Raw genomic sequence first — 22,680 nt, 5'->3', positions numbered from 1 at the left:
TGTTCCAGTCCTGACTGGTCCAGGTGAATTCACCAGGGATGCTGCTCTTTCTCAGGGAGGACCCCAAAGATAACTTCTCTGATGTGGGAATCAATAAAAGGGTTTGTTAGTCCCTGGTCTATGAAGCATCTGGGCCTTCAACATTCTAACCCCACTACGGTCCAGAGGCATGCTGATCCTCCTGGGAGTTAAGAGCTGAAGTCCGGGTACTGGCCCTGCCGCCTCCAAACTTAGGGGTCATCATGCCTTGCTTGGATAAAGCCAGAGTAAGCTCATGGTGTCCTGAGGGGTTAGAACCTGTGTGCATATTTCTAGGACCACTCAGAGCTGAGGGCTGAGAGGGTGGGGTATTCTTTTAGTCTGTGGGAACAATGGGCTTACGGGTGTATGGCCGGGCATTGCCCGGAGCCCAGGAGACCGCTCTCCATCGGGACAACCGTCCCATTTCCCTACGGCTTCGGTCTTCTCGACTCTCCCGAGGTGCAGAGAAGCCTGCCCTGATAGAACAGGGCTGAGGAGCCCGTGCCCGGCGCGCTTCGCACAAGATCTGGCTTCGGACCATAATGTCTTATCTTGCCCCACAAAGGGGCCAGCCGGCGGCATAGCTACTGCGGGTACCTGCCGAATCCTTCCGGGAGCTACTGGAGAGATACCACTGACAGATCAGTCTCGCGCTCAGCCCCAGGAATCTCTTCGGTCGTTAAGTCCCGCCCCCATGGCTCGTCCAATCCAGACCCAGCTCCCGGGCTCCGCCTCCACGTACCTTATCACCACTTCCGGTTCGCTCCCGGAAGTTGCGCTGTGGAGCCAAATTTGAAGCCCGCGGGGACGCGGGGGCGCGGCCGCGAAGCTGGACCCGTCGAGGTTTCCTTGGCTGCCTGATCCCCTTTAGATCAGTCGTCATGCCTATCCGTGCGCTGTGCACCATCTGCTCCGACTTCTTCGACCATTCCCGAGATGTGGCCGCCATCCACTGCGGCCACACATTCCATCTTCAGTGGTGAGTGACCACAGTGGCGGGGCCGGGCTCTCGGCCTTGTACGGCTACAGAACTGAGGGGTGTTGGGTCCCCCGGCGGAGCCTAGACAGGTGATTAAGACGGCACTAGACTGATTCCCACGGTAGGTACCGGACCTGAGCAGAGGCGGGTCTGGGCAGGCTTCCCGGAGGAGGTAACTGCTGAACTGAGTCCAGGGAAACAGAGTTGGTTCGGTGAACATAAAGTAGGGGCTTCCTTGATCCGCTAGCAGAGAGATGTGACTTCAAAATTATTAGTCCGGGCAGAGGTGACTTTCGCCAAATTAACAACGGCTTTTATTTCTTTGAGATAACCTGGAAGGCCTCTGGCTATCCGACTTGTGGTTTGGTTGATGGTTTGGGATTATTCCACCCAGAGTCATCTCGTTGGTCGGACTTCTCAGTGTACTCACTGACGCCAGGAATCCCAAGATAACACGGAAGGAAGGGCAAAGGGGCACCTGGAAGGCTCAGTTGGTTAAGCACCTGCCTTTGACTCAGGTCATGATTTCAGGGCCCTGGGACCGAGCAAGTCTGCTTCTCCCTTGCCCTCTGTGATCTCTCTCTCTCTCTCTCTCTCAAATAAGTAAATAAAATCTTTTAAAAAAGCCAAACAAACATGGAGGGCAAGGAGGTGCTCCTTAATCCAGCCATCCTACTGACCGTTTGAATGTACAGCTGGTGAGGAAAGATTCCCTTAGCATCTGTGGACTGGCTGATTCAGAGCTCTTTTTTTTAAGTGAAATATAATTGACATACCATATTATATTAGTTTCAGTTGCACAACATATTGATTCATCAGTTCTGTACATTAGTCGATGCTAACCACGATTTAATTGTGGTCACTGTCTGTCACTATACAGCAGTATTTTTTTTTAGGATTTTATTTATTTATGGGGCACCTGGGTGGCTCAGTTTGTTTAGTGCCTGCCTTCACCTCAGGTCATGATCCCAGGGTCCTGGGGTCCAGCTCCCCATCAGTCTCCCTTCTCAGTGGGGAGTCTGCTTCTCCTTCCACTCCCTCTGCTTGTGCTCTCTCTGTCTAATTAATTAATTAATTAAAATATTTTATTTATTTATTTGAGAGAGAGAGAGGGAGAGGGAAAAGCAAGCTCTTTGCTGAGCAGGGATTCCAGTGTGGGGTTTGATTCCAGGACCCTGGGATTCTGACCTGATGGGAAGGCAGACACCCAACCTGCTGAGCCACCCAGGCACCCACCATACAACAGTATTATTGAGCATATTTCCTACGCTTTCCTTTTCATCTCCATGACTTATTTATTGATTTATTTGTTTGTTTGTTTGTTTTTTAAACAATTTTATTTAATTATTTGACAGAGAGAGAGATCACAAGTAGGCAGAGAGGCAGGGAGAGAGAGAGGAAGGGAAGCAGGCTCCCTGCTGAGCAGAGAGCCCGATTCGGGGCTCTATCCCAGGACCCTGCTATCATGACCTGAGCTGAAGGCAGAGACTTTAACCCACTGGGCTACCCAGGCACCCCATGACTTATTTATTTTATAACTGGAAGTTTGTACCTCTTCATTCCCTTTATCTATTTCCAGAACTTTTCCATCATTCCAAACAGAAACTGTATCAATAAATGACAACTCTCCATTACCCCTCTTCCCCATTGCCCTCAAAACCTCTATTTTACCCTCTTTCTCCTTGAATTTTCCTATTCTGGGTATCTTGTGTAAGTGGAATCATACAATTTTGTTCTTTTGAGTTTTGCTTACTTCACTAAGCATAATGTTTTCTTTTTTTTTTTTTTTAATTTTTATTTATTCATTTGACACAGAGAGATCACAAGTAGGCAGAGAGAGAGAGAGGGAGGAGGAAGCAGGCTCCCCGCGAAGCAGAGAACCCGATGCGGGACTCGATCCCAGGACCCTGAGATCATGACCTGAGCCGAAGGCAGCGGCTTAACCCACTGAGCCACCTAGGCGCCCAGCATAATGTTTTCAAGGTTCATCCATGCTGTAGCATGTATGAGAATTTCATTCCTTTTATGAGTAAAATTCGATTGTACGGGAATACCACATTTTATTTATCCCTTCATCTGTTAAAGGATGTTGGGTTGTTTCCGTGTTCTGGCTACTATGAATAATGCTACAATGAACTGGTGTAAAAGTATCTGTATAAGTGCCTGCTTTCATTCCTTTTGGGTTATACCCAGAGGTGAGATGACTGGATCCTATGGTAATTCTATGTTTAATTTTTTGAAGAACTGCTTTACTGTTTTCCACATTGACTGCACCATTTTACATCCCCAGCAGCAATGCACAAGGGTCCAATTTCTCTACATCCTTGTCAACACTTGTTATTTTCTGTTTTCTTTTTTTTTTTTATAATAGTTACCTAATGGGTATTTTTTTTAGTGTGTGTGTGTTTAAAGCTATCAACTTCCCTTTTAGCAAGCTTTTACTGAATTCTGTAAGTCTTGGTATGTGGTCTTTTCATTTTCACTCATCTCAAGGTATTCTCTAATTTCCTTTATGATTTCTTCCTTGATCCATCAGTTATTTAAGAGTGTGTTAATTTCTATGTATTTGTGAATTTTCCAGTTGTGTTTCTGTTACTGGTTTTCAGTTTCATTCCATTGTGATCAGAAAAAACACTTTGTATGATTTTAATCTTTTAAAATTTATTGGTACTTGTTTTGTGGCCCAATATACGGTCTATCTTGGAGAATGTTCTGTGTGCACTAGAGAAGAATGCATATTCTGCTGTGATTGGGTGGAGTATTTGTGTGTTAGATCTAGTTGGTTTATGTTGTCTGAGTCCTCTATTTTCTTACTGATTACCTGTGTGATTATTCTATCCATTATTAAAAGTTTGGGTTATTGACCTCTTCAACTTTTATTGTATAGCTGTCTATTTCTCTCTTGAATCCTGTCCAATTTTCTTCCATATATATTTTTTTGGCTTTGTTATTAGGTACATGTGTGTTTATAATTGTTATTTCTTCCTGTTGGATTGTACCTTTTATCAATATGTAAAGTTCTTCTTTGTTTTTTGTACCTTTTTTAACTTGAAGTCTATTTTGTCTGACAATAACATAGCACTTCAGCTCTCTTTTTGTTACCATTTTTTTACTTATCCTGCTTGGGATTCATTATGGTTCTCTAACTTGTGGAATGGTTTCTGTAATTAGTTTTGGAAAATTATCAGCCATTATCTTTTCAGGTCTTGTCTCTAGTTCATTATCCGTTTTCTTCTCATATTAGTTTCTCATTTGTTATAACAAATTACTACTAACTTGGTGGCTTAAAACAACACAGATTTACTATCTTGCAGTTCCAGAGGTCAGAAGTCCAAAATGGGTTTACCAGGTTATAGTCAATGTTTGTAAGTAGATATATGCCTTTCTTAGCTCATGGCCCCATTTTCCATCTTCATTGCTCTCTGTATGACTCTGACACCCCTGCTTCACTTAGGGACCCTTGTGATTACATGGGGACACACCTGGATAATCTCCCTGTCTCAAGGTTTGTTTTGTTTTGTTTTTTTAAGATTTATTTATTTATTTGTTTATTATTATTATTATTATTTTTATTTTTAAATATTTTATTTATTTATTTGACAGAGATCACAAGTAGGCAGAGAGGCAGGCAGAGAGAGAGGAGGTAGCAGGCTCCCTGCTGAGCAGATAGCCCGATGCGGGGCTCGATCCCAGGGCCCTAGGATCATGATCTGAGCCAAAGGCAGTGGCTTTAACCCACTGAGCCACCCAGGGCCTAACATGGAACCTAACATGGGGCTCTATCCCTGATCCCTCTGGGATCAGGACCTGAGCCAAAGGCAGACGCTCAATCACAGACACTCAACCGACTGAGCCACCCAGGACGCCCCCTGTCTCGAGATCCTAAATCACATCTGCAAAATTACTATTGTCATATTAGGTGAAATAGTCACAGTTTTAAGAAATTAGGATATAGACTTCTTGGGGAATGTGCATAATTCCACCTAATACTTTCTTTTTGGAACTCCTTATTATATGTATGCTAGAGCTTTTCACATTATTTTCTGTATCTTTTACCGTCTCATATTTTTCTGTCTTTTTGATTCTTAGTGTTTTTTCTGACCTATCTTTTCATTTTACTAATTCTTCAACTGTGCATAAACTGCCATTAAACTCATCCATTGAATTCTTAATTTTGGCCATTTTTAATTTTCAAATTTCTGTTTGGTTCTTATTAAGTTCTGCCATGCCACCTTTTATTCTGTAGTTCTCTACTGATATATTTTTTTCTTTTCTAAGATAAACTCTACCCCTACCATAGGGCTCAAACTCACAATCCCAAGATCAAGAGTCACATGCTCTACTGACTGAGCCAGGCACCCCTCTACTGATATTTTCAGTCTTGATTTTTATTTCCTAGCATGCTGTGTTACATTGTGTCTGACAATTCCCATATCTGAAGTCTTTGTGTGTATGTTCTGGTTTGTGTGTGTAGTGCTTTTTCCCTTGTCTATTTGCTTTTTAAAAAAACTAAAATGGGAGCGCCTGGGTGGCTCAGTGGGTTGAGCCTCTGCCTTCAGCTCAGATTGTGATCTCAGGGTCCTAGGATCGAGCCCCGCATCGGGCTCTCTGCTAGGTGGGGAGCCTACTTCCCTGCCCCTCTCTCTGCCTGCCTCTTTGTCTACTTGTGATCTCTCTCTCTCTCTGCCAAATAAATAAAATCTTAAAAAACAAACAAACAACCTGAAACATTTACTTTATGTAATTGGAGTCATACATAATATATGTTGTATCCGGCTTCTCTTCCTCCATGTTATGTGTATGTGATTCATCCATAATGTTGTTCTTAGATGTAGACTCACTCATTCTCATCGCTGTACCTGGGTACCTTTGAATTTATCTCATGCCTAATATATGGAAAAGTATTTACAGAAAAAAACAGACCTGGGATGATGGTATTACCCTCCAGAAAGGACTCTGCTTCTCCCTGGTCCCTGGTGGGAGAGTCTACTAGTAGGAGACTAATTAGAGTTTAAGGTTTGAGGTTTTGTTGGACCACTCAGATAGATGAGGCGAAGCTGGACTGTGTTTTACTTTTACCACAACTTGCATTTACTTCTAGTGTACCCTTACTCTGAAAGTGTAGCCCTTTGGAGTCCTAACTTAAAGTGGGGGGTATTATTGGAATCCCTATCTCTGAGGGACCCTGGGCTTTGGCTGCTGCTCCATCCTAGTCAGAGCCTGGAATGTTGACAAAAGAGCAAGTAGCTCAGGTCAGGACGGCCATACCAACAGGGCCAAAAAAGGGCCGACTGGTCAGAGTGTTTGTACCAGTGAGGCCCCGTGGGATGTACTGTCCCACTGTGATACTACTCTCCTTTGTGGTCAGGCATTGGGTTGAGGAGGAATAAGTCAGATGCTGTTGTGGTCAGGGTGACTGCCTGGCCTGTACGTCTCTGCCCACGTAAGCGCTCACCAGTCTACTTTTCTGCTTCCCATTCCAGCCTAATTCAGTGGTTTGAGACAGCACCAAGTCGGACCTGTCCACAGTGTCGAATCCAGGTGAGGGCGATGGGGTGAAAACACCTTTTCCTTGCTGAGGAGGAGGAATGAGAAAAAATCTCTGAAACTGGACAAGATCTTTGACCTTTTTGGACCCTCATGGTTTGAGGCTGATTAAGCCTTACTTGTGCTTTTGAGTGGCTCAGGAGACCTACTTGTGCCCAAGAATAGCTGGCAGATAGACTTGTTGCCCGGGCTGGTCTTCACCTAGCTAAATTTGACCTCCTTCCTTGCCTTTCCCCATCCTCAGTGCCCAGCACCTAGAGTTGGGATGTCTTTTGAACCACATGGGTCTATGGTGACATGACTTCAGTAACCACCAAACCAGTGGCACCAGCGTGGGGCACCTGTAGGGTTACAGAGCTCATCTGATTCCAAGGGATGTGCTGTGAAAAGTTAGGCCTAAGAACAGGCCTGGCTCCATGTTAAGCAGCATGTCCATTCCTGTCGGCCTTGCACGTGACTCAGCTATACAGTCATACTCTCTCTTGTCCTTTCATCCAGGTTGGCAGAAGAACCATTATTAATAAGCTCTTCTTTGACCTTGCCCAAGAGGAGGAGAGTGTCTTAGATGCAGAATTCTTAAAGGTACCTGGGATTTATGTCATTCTACTGCACTGCAAGCCCTCTGAGAATTTACTCTCTGTTCCCTCCCAGGGTGGGTGTGTAAACTGTGGAGATAGAGTCTAGAGGGAGATTTGTAGAGGTTTCAAGGCAGAAGGGAAGAGAGCAAAGGAAACGTGATGATAAAGACCCAGTCATTGGAGAGATACACTGTTGGGGAAGAAGGGAGCCACGTGACTGTGAGCCTTCGCCCTTGGGATTTCAGAGCGATTCCCACCAAAGGCCAGAGTGTCTCTCCTGAGGTTCTCTCATGGAGGTTGTACAGCCATCCTTCCCAGCCCACCTTGCTGCTTGGACAGCTAGAAATCGATCAGAAAACTCTTCCAGTCCTCAGCCACGGAGGATGTGTGAACCCACTATTCATAAACCTGGCTGTGCCTCAAAACTGGGGGGGAAGCTTGGTATATATCCAGTTGCTTGAGTCTTTCTGGAACCAGGAATGGAGGGCAGAACCACTGGAATCAGGAGGTGAGCCAGGGCAGAAACCCACCATTTCTCCTATACTTCTTCCCTTCAAGTCCAAGATTTAACTTTCTTTGTGTACTGGGGGGACTGAATTGGTCAAAACCTCTTGAGGAAGTGGGATTGGGATTCACAATGCACCTGGACACGAGGGTTCATTTGCTGGGCATCTGTCAGCCCAGGGTTCATTTGGCCTTGGCCCCGGGTTGCTGTGATTTCCTTGGAACCTTCCTGCTTCAAGTACGTAGAGCTTTTGTGCTTAAAGCCAGCACGTTCATCGTCATGGTAACTGCTCCTGGTTTTAAGCTGCGTCTTCCCTGTGATAAAGACAACAAAGGCAGCTTCCTTTCTTTCTGGCTTTCAAAGCCAGATCTAGGAGACAGAGAGGCAGCATCTTGAGTAGTCTGGAGCAAGGGCTTGCAGGCATCTTGCTTAAGTGTAGGAGGCAGGCAACTTGGGGGAGCTTTGGGTTGGTGTCTGTTCTCTGGCAGCCCATGCATGCCCTTCTCTACCCACCATTTGCTCTCCAGGATATTCTGCCGACACTGAGCCACCCAGCCACCAAAAGCTTTTGCTCTGGAGTCCTGGATGGGGGATTTTTACAGAAGGGAGCTCACCGCTCTACTGGGGCTGGTCTTTAGTATTGGTCACCAGTGAAATTCTGAGTCTCGTGCTGACCTGGAAAGGGTGATCTGGGGGAAGCTTTGCCTGAATTCCATCTAGCACCACCATGAACCCTTGACCAAGCCTTTCAGTTCTACAGTGTCTGGTTTTTCTGCTTATGGAAAACTTCTCTTGCCCATGGGGGTGTTGAGTGCTCCAAACTCCTGAATGGGAGGTGGACTCATTTCTGCCCCAGCCTCTCAGTGGTTCTGTGGCAGTGGCTCTGTAACTTAATGCCCGGGCTTTGAGAGGTTCATTTGACCCTCACAATAGTCTGGTTAGAGCCTAGCACGTGTGAGGTTTCATCCAGAGACACGAAGTTGTCCCAGCTTACCTACTTTATTAGGGTTGGAAGGTTCGTGGTACACAGAGCCAGCTCAGAGCTTGGAGAGTAGACTGTGGAGCAAGCAGGACCTGGGGTAGAGGGAGGAAGTGGTGACCCAAAGTCCTTAGCCCTCCCAACTCTGTGACCCCAATCAGTGAAGCCCAGAGATTGTAAGGGCCAGCACAGGGCCAAGGAAGTCTTGGAAGCCTCTGCTGTGAGACTGATCCCACAGGTCCAACTTCACTTCTCTTACCCCTTTATGGCCCCTCTCTTGCCCTGTTCTGCCTCCTTCTCTGTCCCAGGGTCTTATACTTGAGATTATTTTCCTCCGTCTTACCTACTTTTTAAAAAAAGCATAGAGATAAAAAAGCAAGACGTATCTCCACTGTGGGCCTAGCTTGGCCATGACATATATCAGGGTCTGTGCCTCCCTGGACCTGCAGGCCTCATTGTCCCCTCCTGGATCTCCCTGCAAGCCTTTGGAATGCTATATGGAAGCCAGGTATGATGCCTTTCTGCTTCTTATTGTGGATATTGCCTTGTAGAATGAACTGGATAACACCAGAGCCCAGCTTGCTCAGAAAGGTGAGTTAGTAAGAGACAAGGGGTCCTGGGAAGCCCCTGACCCAGGTGCTTGGGGGAGAGGCCCTGGGAAGAATGGTTCCAGTCTTCTGGTGAAGCTAGGGGCTCTCCCTGCTTTGTACAGCCAAGAGTTTTGCCAGCTCTTGTGATTGGCAGGAAAGGGGAAGAAAGGGAGGTGCCTCAAGCTGTCCACCTAGGCCCGATAAGCTTTCTCTCTTTGTCTGAGGACAAAGAGAGAGCCCCAGGACTGGGACTGGGAAGGGAAGGGACTACCAAATGGAACAGACTATTTCTAGGAGAGAGTTTGGCTGCTGAGTTTCACAGGAAACCTACTTGAGTTCTAAGATGATGAATTAACTAGACCCTTGGGAGTGGAGAGCAGTGAAATCTTTACTCAAGTAGTTCTAAGCAGCAGAAAGAGGGTCTCATCCCATGCATGAAGAGACTCTGGCTTAGCTTCCCTGGCTTGGTGTGTGCCAGAGAGAAAAGCAGGTCACCCAACTTGCTGACTGGAGACTTGTTCCTTACATGGCTCTGGGGTGCGGTGTGCGGTGCTGGAGCCCAAGGGCTCAGGTTCTTACACTGATGAGTGAACAGGCCTTCCCCCTTCCCACCTCTGCTGCAGAGAAGGAGAAAAGGGACAGTCAGGTAATCATTGACACCCTGCGGGACACGCTGGAAGAGCGCAACGCCACCGTGGAATCCTTGCAGAAGGCCTTAGACAAGGCCGAAATGCTGTGCTCCACCCTCAAGGTAGGTCCCCAGGTTCTGTGGGCACAAGTCGGTTGGGCTCATCTTCTGGTTCTGCCTTGGTCATTACCTTTGTGCGGTTATAAAATGGAGGCAAATCCCTTCTTACCCAGGCCACCCATTTTGTACCCATCCAGCCCGTAAGCAAAGGGTCACATTGGCCATGCTTACGGATTTGGCGCCAGGTAGTATGAAGAGGTGAGGCCTTCCTGGCGCTTCTCGGAGGGTCAGCTCAGCCAAGACCTCAGTGAGGCTGGACCTTGTTTCCAAAAGTGGTTTGTACTCCACCGATGAAGCCAGACTGAGGAACCTTCCATTAGCACTCTAGTCCTTGGCTGGGCTGCTCTCTGGAGCCAGATCAAACAGCATCCCAGGGAGGAGCAGGGGGCCTTTGAAGTCAGATGTGCTGAGCTGACCAGGCAGATCAAAGCCTGCAGAGCCAGGCGCTCTAGACCCAGATGAATTTTGTATCAGGCTGGGTTGGTGAGCCTCTTGCTCTCTAAGGGGCATGAGGCGATTGATCTGAACCTGCAGTTGATATTCTGGCCTCGTAAGAAGGAGCAGTCCTTGCTGGATGCCATTTGAAAGGGAATGGGAGCCATCTTTGTGAACAGACAGAGCCCCAGGGTGTTCATTGTCTCTGTTCCTGCTTGGTGGCTGGGCTGGATCACGTGGCGTGACCAGTGGGAGGGAAGGAGTGAATCAGTACTTGACCGCAGAGCAGGCATCTTCGATGGCATTCCCAGGTCAGAGATGGAGTGCTTTTGTGCTGAGGGCAGCCTGGCCCACTGCCTCTGGTCCAGCTCTCCTATCCTGATTGGTAACTGTCCTTGGGTCTAGATGTGGATAAAGAGACCTGGATTTGTGTTTCTTCAGCTGCCTACACAACATGCACCCTGAGCCCTTACGCCATGGTACCTCGGCAGCCCACAGTGGGCCTCTAGGTAGTGGGATGTGCCTGGGGTAAGATACATCTCGGGAGGAAGCAAGCAGGGAGGTGAAGGAGCAGCTGGTGTAGGGCGTCAGAGCAGAAAAAGCACAAGCCAGAATGGGGCCCAGGAGCCTTCCTTCCACGGGGCTGGGGACACACGGTTATCGGCATTTGGAAAAGTGGACAGTTCTCAGGATGACTTTAGCTGTGGTGCCTGGGATCTTCCAAGCGACAGGTGGGCATGGGTGTGTTTGCTGTGCAGAAGCAGATGAAGTACTTGGAGCAGCAACAGGACGAGAGCAGGCAAGCCCAGGAGGAGGCACGCCGACTCAGGACCAAGATGCGAACCATGGAGCGGTGAGCCCGACACTGGGACCACCCTCAGCTCATTCCTCTAGCCCCGGGGCCCAGCTGTTAGGATTGCAGTGGGGCTTGGATCACTTCCATGGCTCAAATCTCCATCGGCCATGTGGAGCTCAGGCCAGGGGGTTGTGGGCCCCATGTCCTCACTTAGCCTCGGGGGGCTCCTCCACTTGCCATGGGGCCCCTGGCCTCAGTCTTCCCCCTTTCTATTGCCCGTGGCTCAGTGACCTGGCAGGTCTTTGGCTCCAGAGACCCTTCTCCAGGGATCCCTGACCTTGAGGACCTGTCAGCACCCGTTCTTCCCTAGCAGCATCCCTGCAGCTGCGTTCGGCTCTGCTGCAGGGCCTTTCTTTGGGTAGACCCGCCTGCTAAAGCATGCTGGCAGGCCAGGCTGTCACCATAGCAACAGCAGCAAAGGAGAGCAGAGCTGCACTGGGTACCTACCCATCAGCCTCCAGATTCTAAATGTCGTGGGCTGGGTGTTTTTCAGAATTGAGCTCCTGCTCCAGAGCCAGCGACCCGAGGTGGAGGAGATGATCCGAGACATGGGTGTGGGACAGTCCGCGGTGGAGCAGCTGGCTGTGTACTGCGTGTCCCTCAAGAAGTGTGTACTCTGGCCCCTGTGGCCCAGTCCAGGAGCTAAGCCATGGCACCCTCTCTGTTGCCCATCTCTTAACAAAGCAGAGAAGGCTGAGTAAAAGGGCAGGCTCTGGAGCTATCCTGCCTCAGTTGAACCGTGACCTCCCCTCTCACCATGTGGCTAGGAGTCAATTTCTTAGCCTCTGACCAGCTTCCTGCATGGGGATAGTAATAACTTGCCTCATTGGGTTACTGAGACAATGAGTGTGAAGGGAAGTGTTATTCTTTTTTTTCTTTTTTTTTAGATTTCATTTACTTATTTGACAGAGATAACAAGAGAGGGAATACAAGCAGGGGGAGATTTGGGAGGGAGAAGCAGGCTCCCCACCGAGCAGGGAGCCCCATGTGGGGCTTGATCCCAGGGCTTGACCTCAGGACCCTGGGATCACAACCTGAGCTGAAGGCACATGCTTAACTGACTGAGCCACCCAGGCGTCCCAGAAGTGTTATTGCTAAGCAGACTGGCACCATTCTCTGAGCTATAAGCCCCATCGTGATAAATGGATCCTGTTTCCCATCAGCACTTACCGACTCTGCCTAACTTGAATCAGAAACTTTGCTCAGATTCGCCACTACTGCGGATGTGAGGTTGTGGAAAGGGGCCACATGGTTGACAGGTGCAGAGGATCCCAGATGTCTTCAGTGAGGGCCAGGTGGTATAGGGGCCTCTTCCTGAGACCTTAGTGAGGGCGGGGCTTCCTGCATACCCTCTCCAATCACCAGGGCCTGCAGGACCGGCAGGGAACAGAGACTCCCCCCACCCCTTGCAGGACCCTCCGCAGCCCCACCCTGTTGGGCTCAGGGTTCAGAGTAGGGAGGAGACCTGGCTGAGGGGACAGCCTGGGCTCTATGTTTGTTTGGTGCCGGGGTGCAGTCTGACCAGCAGCATGCCCCATTCTGACATCCCTTTTCCTGGCTCCCTCATAGAGAGTATGAGAATCTCAAAGAAGCTCGGAAGGCCTCAGGGGAGCTGGCGGACAAACTGAAGAAGGACTTGTTTTCTTCCAAAAGCAAGGTAACAGTGGGAAACCAAAGGTGAGGGGTGTGGTGGCTATCCTTTTGTAGTGCTCGTTCCTGTCTCCTGAGCAAAGGCATGGGCCCTGATGATGCAGCAGACTCCATGGGGCCATTGGGTGGCCCACAGGGACTGGTTACTGGGCCTCAGCTCTGGCTCTGTGGCTTGTCCACTTAGGGTAGATGGTCACACAGGCATCCCCCCCCACCCCGTACATGTACATTCACGATGCCCTCTATTCTCTCTGGCCTCTGGCACCTCTCAGCTGGCTGGAGAGCACAGATCCTGAATGAGACAGTGTCAGAGGCCTGCTTTTGCCCCAGGCCCAGAGTAGGAGGAACATACTTGGAACCCGGTTCTTTTAGCACAGCTGCTTTATCTCTGGGCCTGGTGCCTCCATGGGTTGTTGGGTGTAGAGCACAGCCCTAGTTCCCAGGCAGCCCCAGATGGGCACAGACAGGCCCCACAAAGCCAGGGTCTCCCTGTGTGTCCTCAGACTCTTCTGGACCTGGGGATCCCGTGAGCGTGCGCTGGGTAGCAGCAGGTGGGGCCAGAGCACGCGGCCGCCTGCTGGCCTGGTCTTTATTCCCTATACTTTCTTATAGTTGCAGACAGTCTATTCTGAACTAGACCAGACCAAGTTGGAGCTGAAGTCGGCCCAGAAGGATCTACAGAGTGCTGACAAGGAGATTGTGGTGAGGGACATCCCTGGCCATACGTGAATGAGGGGTTGTTTGTGCATCTTCCGAGAGCCTAGGAACCTATGTCCCAGTCTGTGGCGGTGGTTCTGGGTTCCCTGCATCCTCCTGGTTCAGAGGGTGTCAAGATGTATACCTTGGCCCTGATTTGGAGCCTTGGCCTCCTCAGTAGGGGACAGACAGCACCGTGGGTCTTCTCCTACAACCTGTCCTGTACCTATATTCCCAGGGACGTAGCCTCACCACAGGAGAGGCTTCACCAGACAGGGGTTCTGAGACTGGATGATCCCAGGTATTCGGGATGTTGGGGGTTCAGGCCTTGCCCTGCTCGCAGTGGGCTTGCCTGTTGTGCATGTCATCCACGTCCTTGGTGGTCTCTCTGGGCTTGCTGCCTCAGCCTTCCTTTCACACTCTTCTCTTTCCTTCCCCAAGAGCCTGAAAAAAAAGCTAACGATGCTGCAGGAAACCCTGAACCTGCCACCAGTGGACACTGAGACTGTCAACCGCCTAGTTTTAGAGAGGTTTGTTGACTTTCTGGGGTGTACAGGGGTCATAAGCTGGAAGAACTCCCCAGAAAGGGTCTTTACTACTCCTGGCTTTGGTTGGGTGGGTGGTCCGTGTGGGTGTGAAGGCTGTGGGCCTCCTGCCCTGAGACATAGCCAAGATGTAATTGGAAAACAGCTTTGAGGCAAGCTCTGGGCTCTGACAAGGAAAGGTCGGCCAGAGAGGACCTAGGGATGGGCAGGGAAGGGACAGGAGCGTTGACTGTCCGCACGTTTCCTGTTTATGGAATGCTTACCAAATGCATCTGTCTGCCCCAGATTCTGAAACAAACATGAAACCAGGCACCAAAATAAATTCCCTGCTGCTCTCAGGAATGTGTGCATTAAAGCTGCCGGCAGGGGGTGCCAAGAGGCAGAGGGATGGGTGTCCCTGCCAGGACCGGCTGCCCATTCCTCCTGAGTGTTTCACAGAAGCTGACCAGCTAAGAGCACCTCAGGGCTGTCCTGCCTAACTGCCCAGCTGCTGGCCCAGATGGAAAGCACATAAGCCAGTGGCCCAGACTTTTATTTGAGTCACTTTTCAATATCCTTTGGAAAATCATTATGCTCCTTCTTCCTCACATACAATCAGTTGCTGGAGTCTACCTGGCTAACCTCTGTGGTGCCTCCTGACCGCATCCCCGGCCACCTGAAGGTGAGGCTGGGGACCATCCTTCGGCTTCTCCTGTCTGCCCAGGTTATCAGCTCCTGGGCTTCACGTCATTCCCTCCCCCACCAGACACTCCCAGACCTCTTGGCACTGTACCTGAGGCACTCATGGAACCAGCCCATGCGCACACACCTGGCGATGAGTAGACCGGGAGCCACATCTTTCTCTCTGTTCCTCACATGAACTTCCTTACACAAACATTCCTCACCGGGGAGTGAGTGCCAACAAGCCAGGGTCCTCTAATTCTCATCATACCTTTAGTTTTTCAACCGTATTCTTTCCTTTTTACCTCAGACCCTCCAGCATCTCCTCATGGAGCTAGAGCTGCCCGCCCACCCATCTGGGTTGGACTGAGAAACGGCTGTGGGAGTGTGATTTTCTGTGAGGTCCAGTGTGTTGCCGATTTGGACAAACTAGACTCCGTGTCTGGTCCTTTCTCCCCACTCCACTCTCAGAGCCCATGGCCACGGTGGCTTGAAAGCCCAGGTTGCACAAGGGCTCTGTCAGGAGCCTGGCTTGTGGAGATCTGATAGTCTCAAAGGCCATCTCATGTGGTCAGGCATTTAGAACTCAAATTGCCTCAAGGCAGGAAGTAAAAATCCTTTTCCTAGGCTGTCACTCCAGGCTGCTATCTACAAGCTCCACCGTGCTCCCTGCACTTCCCACTCCGTGGGCCTCAGGGCATTTCCACACACTTGTGCTCTGTGTCCGGCATCCACAGTAAGGGATGCCTCCAGGCTCTCTGGGACTCTGCATACCTGCTTTTGCTTACTTTCTTTACCACTCTGCACCAGAATGTGGCCTAGACTTCTGTAGCAGGTTCTCACTGAGAGCACACTGCATGTCAGGCCCTCTCAGTCCTCTTGGAGCTTGTGGTCCAGTAGGGTAGACAAACTGGGGGGGGGGTCAGATGGCGAAGCCCGAAAAGCCCCCGGCCATGACAGGCCGTGAGGACAGGCCAGATCCCATGACAAGAAAAATGGTGCTTATGCCATTTGTATCTAGAGGTTTCGGTGAGGGCTGAGCTCCAGCTCTCCGGCATGTGGGAGCCTCCAGGGCGGGCATCTCGGGCCCCCGGATGTAGTGGGGTGTGGCACGGCTATGGAGAGTGGGGTGTGATGAGGTTTATCGACCCTCTGGGGTGGGAGATAGTGGCAGAGGACTCGCTGGGGTTGGTAGATAGAGGCAGAATTAACAGATACTACAACAGTGTTGCTGCGAATGCTCCTGGCTCCTGCTTTATGCTGTGGCTCCCAGAGGGGAAAGCAAAGCAACCAGCATGGCATGGATTTGAGGTGGGTTTGTGCAATCTTTGTTTTCACTTGCAGGCAAGAAGGGTAGAGGCTCCAGGGACCTGGCCAGGGGAAGGAAGAGATAGTCCAAGCTTCCCACATTGCTTACCCACCCAAATCAGTGCAGGTAGTTCACTTTCCTCCGATCCGCATGCCCCAGTGGGCTCCCGGCCAGGGACTCATACTCTCACAGGACATCCCTCTGTCCTTGACCAGTGGGAGTAGGGCTTTGGACACCCCCGATGACAAGGTCCCTAAAGGAAGGATGTTCTTGGGGCTGCCCTGCCACTCTCCAGAGTTCTCTGACCACAGGAGCGCCACCAGGCCTGGGTAGGCTGGAAAAATCCTAATAGCTGCAGTTTTCTAACAGAAAACCACCAGCCCTCATTATAAAGGTAACAACATACTCATCATGGAGAATTTGGAAAATACGGACTTAGCACAGAGGTCGCTGTTGACATGTGATATATTTTCTTCAAGTCCTTTCTTTCTTAGTGGGGAAAGGTTGAGAGGAGATGTGTGTGCACCAGTACTGTACTTTCCATAGAATTGTTTTCCCAAATTACAGTGGCAAAACATACCTGACAAAATTTACCAGCATTTTCAAGGGCACAATTAGGTAACATTACATATGTGATGTGGTTTCATCTCCACCAGCCACCTCCGAAACCCTTTTCGTCTTGAAAAACTGAAACTCTATACTCATTAAACAATAACTTCCATTTTCCTGCCCCCAGCACTCACCACTCTACTTTGTGTCTCTGATTCTGACTACTCCAGATACCGCATTTAAGGGGAATCATTCGGTTTTTGTCTTTTTGTGACTCGGCTCGTGATGTCCTCAGGGTTCACCCATGTTGTAGCAGGGTGGATGTGTATAGCACATCTTGCTTATATGTCCGCTGCTGGCCGGACATCTGGGTTGCTTCCACCTTTTAACTGTTGAGAGTATGCAGCTATGAACATAGCTGTGCGGATGTCTCTTTGAGATCCTGCTTTCAGCTCTGGATGTATATCCAGAAGTGGAGCGGCTGGATCATATGGTAATTCTATTTTTAGCTTTTCGAGGAACTGCTGTACTATTTTACATGACAGATGTACCATTTTATATTCCCACCAATAGTACACAGAGATTCCAATTTTTTTTTCAGGATTTTATTTTTAAGTCATCTCCATACCCAATGTGGGGCTCGAACTCATGACCCCGAGATCAAGAGTCACCCGCTCCGCCCATTGGGCCAGCCCGGCACCCCAGGGTTCCAATTTTACCACATCCTCACCTACACTTGTTCTTTTCTGTTAGTTTGGGTTTTTGTTGTTGTTTCTAGCAACCATCCTCCTGGGTGTGAAGTAGTAGCTCATGGTAACCTTGCATCACTCTAATGACCAGTGATGTTGAGCATCTTTTCATGGGCTTACTGGCCATCTGTAGATCTTTTCTGGAGAAAAGTCTATTCAGGGCCTGGACCTAGTTTTGAACTAGCTTGTTTGTTTTCTGTTACAGGGCTTCAGTTCTATCTATCTATATTCTGGATTTTAGTCCTTTACGAGAGAGATGATTTGCAAATAGTTTCGTACATTCTATGGATCACCTTCTTACTCTGTTAACAGTGTCTTCTTTTTTTTTTTTTTTTTAAGATTTTATTTATTTGACAGAGACAGAGACAGCAAGAGAGGGAACACAGCAGGCGGAGTGGGAGAGGGAGAAGCAGGCTTCCTGTGGAGCAGGGAGCCCGATGCGGGGCTGGATCCCAGGACCCTGGGATCATGACCTGAGCCGAAGGCAGACGCTTAACAACTGAGCCACCCTGGCGCCCCATGTCTTTTTTTTTTTTTTTTTTTTTTAAGATTTTATTTATTTATTTGAAAGAGAGAGAGAGAGAGCATGGGAGCAGGGGGATGAGGGACAAGCAGACTCTGCTGCAAGCCCAGAGCCCAATGGAGGGCTTGATCCCACGACTCCAAGATCATGACCCGAGCCAAAACCAAGAATCAGATGCTCAACTGATTGAGCCATCTGGGTGCCCAGTGTCTTTAGATGCACACAATTTTAAATCTTTTTAGAGTCCAACTTGTCTGTTTTTTCTTTTATCACAGAGTTTCATATTACTTTTTAAATGTCACGTATGAGCATTTCCCCATGTTATTAAGTTTATTCTCCAAAAACATGAGTTTAATGTCTGCATCATATTCAGGCTGTGAAAGTGCCAGCCCTCTGGGGAGTCATTTGACCATTTCCAAAATTATGCCATTTGCCGTCTCCATCAGTCTGTGGGCACATCTCTGGCCCCTTGCACTACATTCTGACAAATGAAGCTATTTGGTCAAAACACAGCCTTTGTTTATAAACTTGGGTTTTGTGTGTGTTTTGCTTTCTTCCTTCCATGTCTTGAAGACTTTGGTCCCATGACTAAAGCACTAAGCCAAGTGGTTTTTTCCATAGAGATTCAGGCTTCCTTGCAGGGTGGCCCTGGGCTGGATGTGGGCTCCAGACCCCTGGAACCAGGCCATCTCTGATGCTTCAGGGACTGTTGTCCTTCTGGACTGCCACGGTGGTCCAGAGTAACCAGTCCAACTCTGCCTATAGCCCAGCCCCTATGGAGATGCTGAGCCTAAAGCTTCGCCGACCAGCCTTTGGTGAGGACATTGACCTCAATGCCACATTTGACGTCAACACCCCTCCATCCCAGGCCTCCAGCATCCATCATGGCCGTGCCAAGAAGCTCTGCCAAGAGATAGAACGGTAAGTAGTAGTCCCTAGCCCTGTCCACAGCCTCGAGGGAGGATAACGAAGAGGTCTCTGCTGGCCCTGCCCTTGTCACTCCAAGTGGCTGACAGGGCAGTGAGGGTCACCTGGGGTTGGCCATGACTTTGGTTCTGACCACCTCTTGTTTCCTCTCCTGAGTTCTTCTCTTGCTTGTTGTAGTCATCACTATTACCCTTTAAGCAAATGTGCTGTAATGTGAGTTGGAGAGAACATAGGGGTCCCAGTAGTTGGAGAGACCCCAGTAGGGGTCTGGGTTGATGATGCTGGGGGATGTGTGTGCTCCCCATACCTTGAATGTCTGCCCAACAGAGTCCTGGGCCAGGGACTCTGAACTTCCTCTTCTACTGTGTGCCTCTTGGGCTCATGTTTAGGACCATCTCAAATCATGGAGCCCAGGACTCTACCACCTAAGGGGGTATCCCATGGAGCAGGTATAAGAAACTGTAGGGAGCTGCAAGGGGCTGGGTGGGACCTGTACTAGGGGTGTAGAGGACTGGGAATGCCTCCATGGGCATTCCTTAATCAGAGACTTTGGAGATGAGAGAAAGAAATCAAGGTGTTAGGCAGTGAAGGTGGAAGACTACTGGGGGGAGGGCAAAATGGAGAGCCAGGTGGGCTTGCTACCTCTCCCTGCCCTCAGGGCTGGAGATACCTATGTCATAGGGAGTCAGGCAACCCTTGGGCATATGGGCTGCTGTCGGGACCTACAAGTGCCTAGGGCACTGGTTTCTTGATGTCTCTTTTGCTATAAAGGGTAAGACATTTCTATCATCTTTAGGACCTAAAGGGAGAGTGGGGGAACCCAGGATGTTTCCACCTTGGATCTGTCTCCCCAGGGCCAAACTTGCAGCAAGTGGAGACTCTTCCCATGGTCATCATATAGCCTCACCACAGGCTCTGAGGGCAGGAGTGGAGGGCTCCAGAGCTGACAGGCCTAATCTTGGCTCTGTCCTCATGGCTTTGAGAAGCCATATGGTCAGAGCTACGTTACCATCCTTTTACCCACCTGGGTAAATACCAGGAGAGGGTATTCAGCTGCTAGTGTCCTCAGGAATTGGATGAAAATACTGTGTCTAGTTCTGGAGCTGGGAGTGAATGAATGGCCACAGCCTGGGCCATGATCAGTTCTTTCCCCAGACCCTGCCTGCACAGATTATCTAGGAAGATGGCCTAGCCCTGTGTAATAACAGAGCTTTCTAAGCTCTCAACCAAGGGTCTTATGGAGCTAGTGGCCCCTCTCTGGGCAGATGCAGCTAGGCCTTAGCTCACGAAGTGCCTTCTGCTTGTATGGACATGACTGGGTTTCCTCTTGTGGGTGGTGAATCAGCGGGGCCTCCAGCCCCACAAAGAGCCCAGGACATACTATGGTGCCTAAGGCCTTGGGGAGCATTGGAATTGGCTTGGCTCCAAGTGGAAGCCACAAGACTGGAAAGTGCTTCAACTTCCTTCTCCCCACTCTGGCAGCTGTGATCATGTCCAGCTGTTCAGAGACCTGCACATGGGGTGGGGCTGACCAAGGGGCCTTGCCCAGCACACCACCATTACAGAAGCCGTGCCCCGTGGTGGCTCCCTAAGGGCTGTGTGCTGAGCCTGGTTTGCCTGGCCTTGTGTCTTCCTCACCTGCTTCTTGCCTTCATGTCTCGCTTTCGCAGCTCTCCCGTTCAAGACATCCCCAAGAAGATGGCCAAAGGCCCCAAGCAGGTAAGGCTTCCCAGAAGAAGTCAGGCAGTCACCATCCAACCTTGCCAGGACTGAGTGTGAAGCTGAGCCGCGGAGGGGGCAGGGTCTTGCCAGAGCCCTCTCATTCCTGGCCCAGGACTAAAATACTTTGGAACTACCTGGGAACTCTTCTCATTATCCTTTCTGCATATGGGTGAGGTGCCAGAGCTCCTGGTCCTGGTCCATTGCCGCAACCCACCCCCTCCTTTGCTGCCACCGGGCTCATCAGGTCTGGCTTTGGGGTTTGCCCTCCAGGAGTCCCAGCTCTCACTGGGCGGCCAGCGCTGTGTGGGAGAGCCAGATGAGGAGCTGGCCAGTGCCTTTCCTGTCTTCATCCGGAATGCCGTCCTCGGCCAGAAACAGCCCAAAAGAGCCAAGGCAGAGCCCTGTCGCAGCACAGATGCAGTGAGTATGGCTTCCCACGAGGGGCAAGCGCCAGTGCTCTTCGGTGGCCAGCCCCCTAGCCTATTAGTCTGGCCCACTCACTTCTTCCTTCTACTTTAGGTAAGGACAGGCTTCGATGGGCTTGGAGGTCGGACAAAATTCATCCAACCTGTATCCTTGTTCTGTAACATTGGGCGGAGCTGAGCTAGCCACACCGTCCCTCACCTGTACCCCCAGCCCCCAGCCTGGTAGTGGCTACAGCTTCAAGTGTGCAGAGCTAGACCTCACTCAGAGTAGAGCTACCCAGCCCCCAAGCTTAAGCCTTTGCTGCCCAGTCTCTTCTTTAGGCCTCTTCCTTGACATCTTCTTCAGACTGACACATCTACGATCCGCCCACTGCCTGTGAAACCCAAGCCCAAGACTAAGCAGAGAGTGATGGCGAGACGAGCGCTCCCTCCCTCCCAGGCCAAGCTGGACACCTTCCTATGGTAGTGAGAACAGTGAGCCAGACCAATGGCCAGATATTGTGCCTCCAAGTTACAGGCCAGGACTGGCTCAGCAGAGGGCATGGGGGGCATGGCCCCTCTTCCAGGACCAGCCCCAAGGGCAAGGGTAAACAAAAAGATGGGGGTGAGGGTGAGGCCCAGAAGCCTTGCATTTCCTGCACTCACCCTGCCTGTCCCCCCCCCACCCCAACTGGGTCTACCATATTGGGCCTACGTGTGCCTCCTTGTTCAAGGCTCCTATTTATAGCCAATGTGCCTAGGCTGCTGCTGGTTCTCAAGACTAAGGTCTTTTGTTGACTGTGTGGACCAAAGTGCCTGGGGCTTCTTGCAATTTCAGCCTGCCCCGCTTCTGCCTACTTCTGACTTGCTGCTAGGCATGGCCAGAGCTGAGCAGGATGGGAATGGTGGTAGGGAGAGGATGGTTGGGCGGGGGAGGGGAGATTTCTATGTAAAATAAAAAAGATAGAATCTTTTCTTCATGGCTCTGGGAGTATAAATTTGCATCAACCTTTGACAAACCATTTGGCATAATTTTCTAAAATGGGACCTTCACCTAGACTCAGATTCAGTAGCCCTACCCTGAGGCATGTACCCCCTCATAGGGCACCAGGAGACCCCAGCAGGAATGAGATCACTGCAGTTTTGTTTTTTTTTTTTTAAGGTTTATTTATTTATTTGACAGAGATCACAAGTAGGCTGAGAGAGAGGAGGAAGCAGGCTTTATGCCGAGCAGAGAGCCCGATGCGGGCCTTGATCGCAGGACCCTGGGATCATGACCCGAGCCAAAGGTAGAGGCTTTAACCCACTGAGCCACCCAGGCACCCCTAAATCACTGCAGTTTTGTCCACAGTCTCTAAGCTGGGCACAAGCCAAATGACATAGCCTGGAAAGCAATTAGGTAAACAGGTATAGCCGTATAGGGAACTCCCAGCAAGCAAAATGAATAATCTGTGACCTTTGGGTCTTAACTTCAAGAGCACTTTCTCCCAGTCTTCCCCTTGTGACCTGTAGCTTGGCTGAGGTCTCCTACACTTCTCTTTCTCACTACTGCATGGGGGTTCATCTCTCTCCTCGGGGCCCAGCGTGGGCCTGGCACAGGGAATGAAGGTGGGTGCCCACGTGCTTCAGGCTGAGCACGCCCAGGTGCCTCCAGTGCATCCAGAGGGGCCACACACAGAAAGTAATGCTCTTCGTGGTGGGAGCCAGA

At 50.0% G+C, this 22,680-nt stretch overlaps 1 protein-coding gene across 1 annotated transcript; it reads left to right on the top strand.

Moving 5' to 3' along the window:
* The first annotated feature begins 379 nt into the window (after nucleotides 1-379).
* On the top strand, nucleotides 380-21,907 carry TRAIP (TRAF interacting protein). The gene is made up of 15 exons (XM_059160945.1): nucleotides 380-1,000; nucleotides 6,484-6,541; nucleotides 7,046-7,129; nucleotides 9,161-9,200; nucleotides 9,823-9,950; nucleotides 11,141-11,235; nucleotides 11,732-11,845; nucleotides 12,808-12,895; nucleotides 13,501-13,590; nucleotides 14,026-14,114; nucleotides 18,685-18,840; nucleotides 20,517-20,565; nucleotides 20,839-20,988; nucleotides 21,088-21,138; nucleotides 21,340-21,907. The coding sequence occupies exons 1-15, from the start codon at nucleotides 903-905 to the stop codon at nucleotides 21,457-21,459; spliced, it is 1,410 nt and encodes a 469-aa protein (XP_059016928.1). The 5' UTR covers nucleotides 380-902; the 3' UTR covers nucleotides 21,460-21,907.
* The last annotated feature ends 773 nt before the right edge of the window (nucleotides 21,908-22,680 follow it).

The sequence above is a fragment of the Mustela lutreola genome, chromosome 2 (genome assembly GCF_030435805.1).
Source record: "Mustela lutreola isolate mMusLut2 chromosome 2, mMusLut2.pri, whole genome shotgun sequence".
NCBI lineage: Eukaryota > Metazoa > Chordata > Mammalia > Carnivora > Mustelidae > Mustela > Mustela lutreola.
The sequence above is the reverse complement of the archived record's forward strand: the minus strand, read 5'-3'. Positions and strand labels throughout refer to the sequence as shown.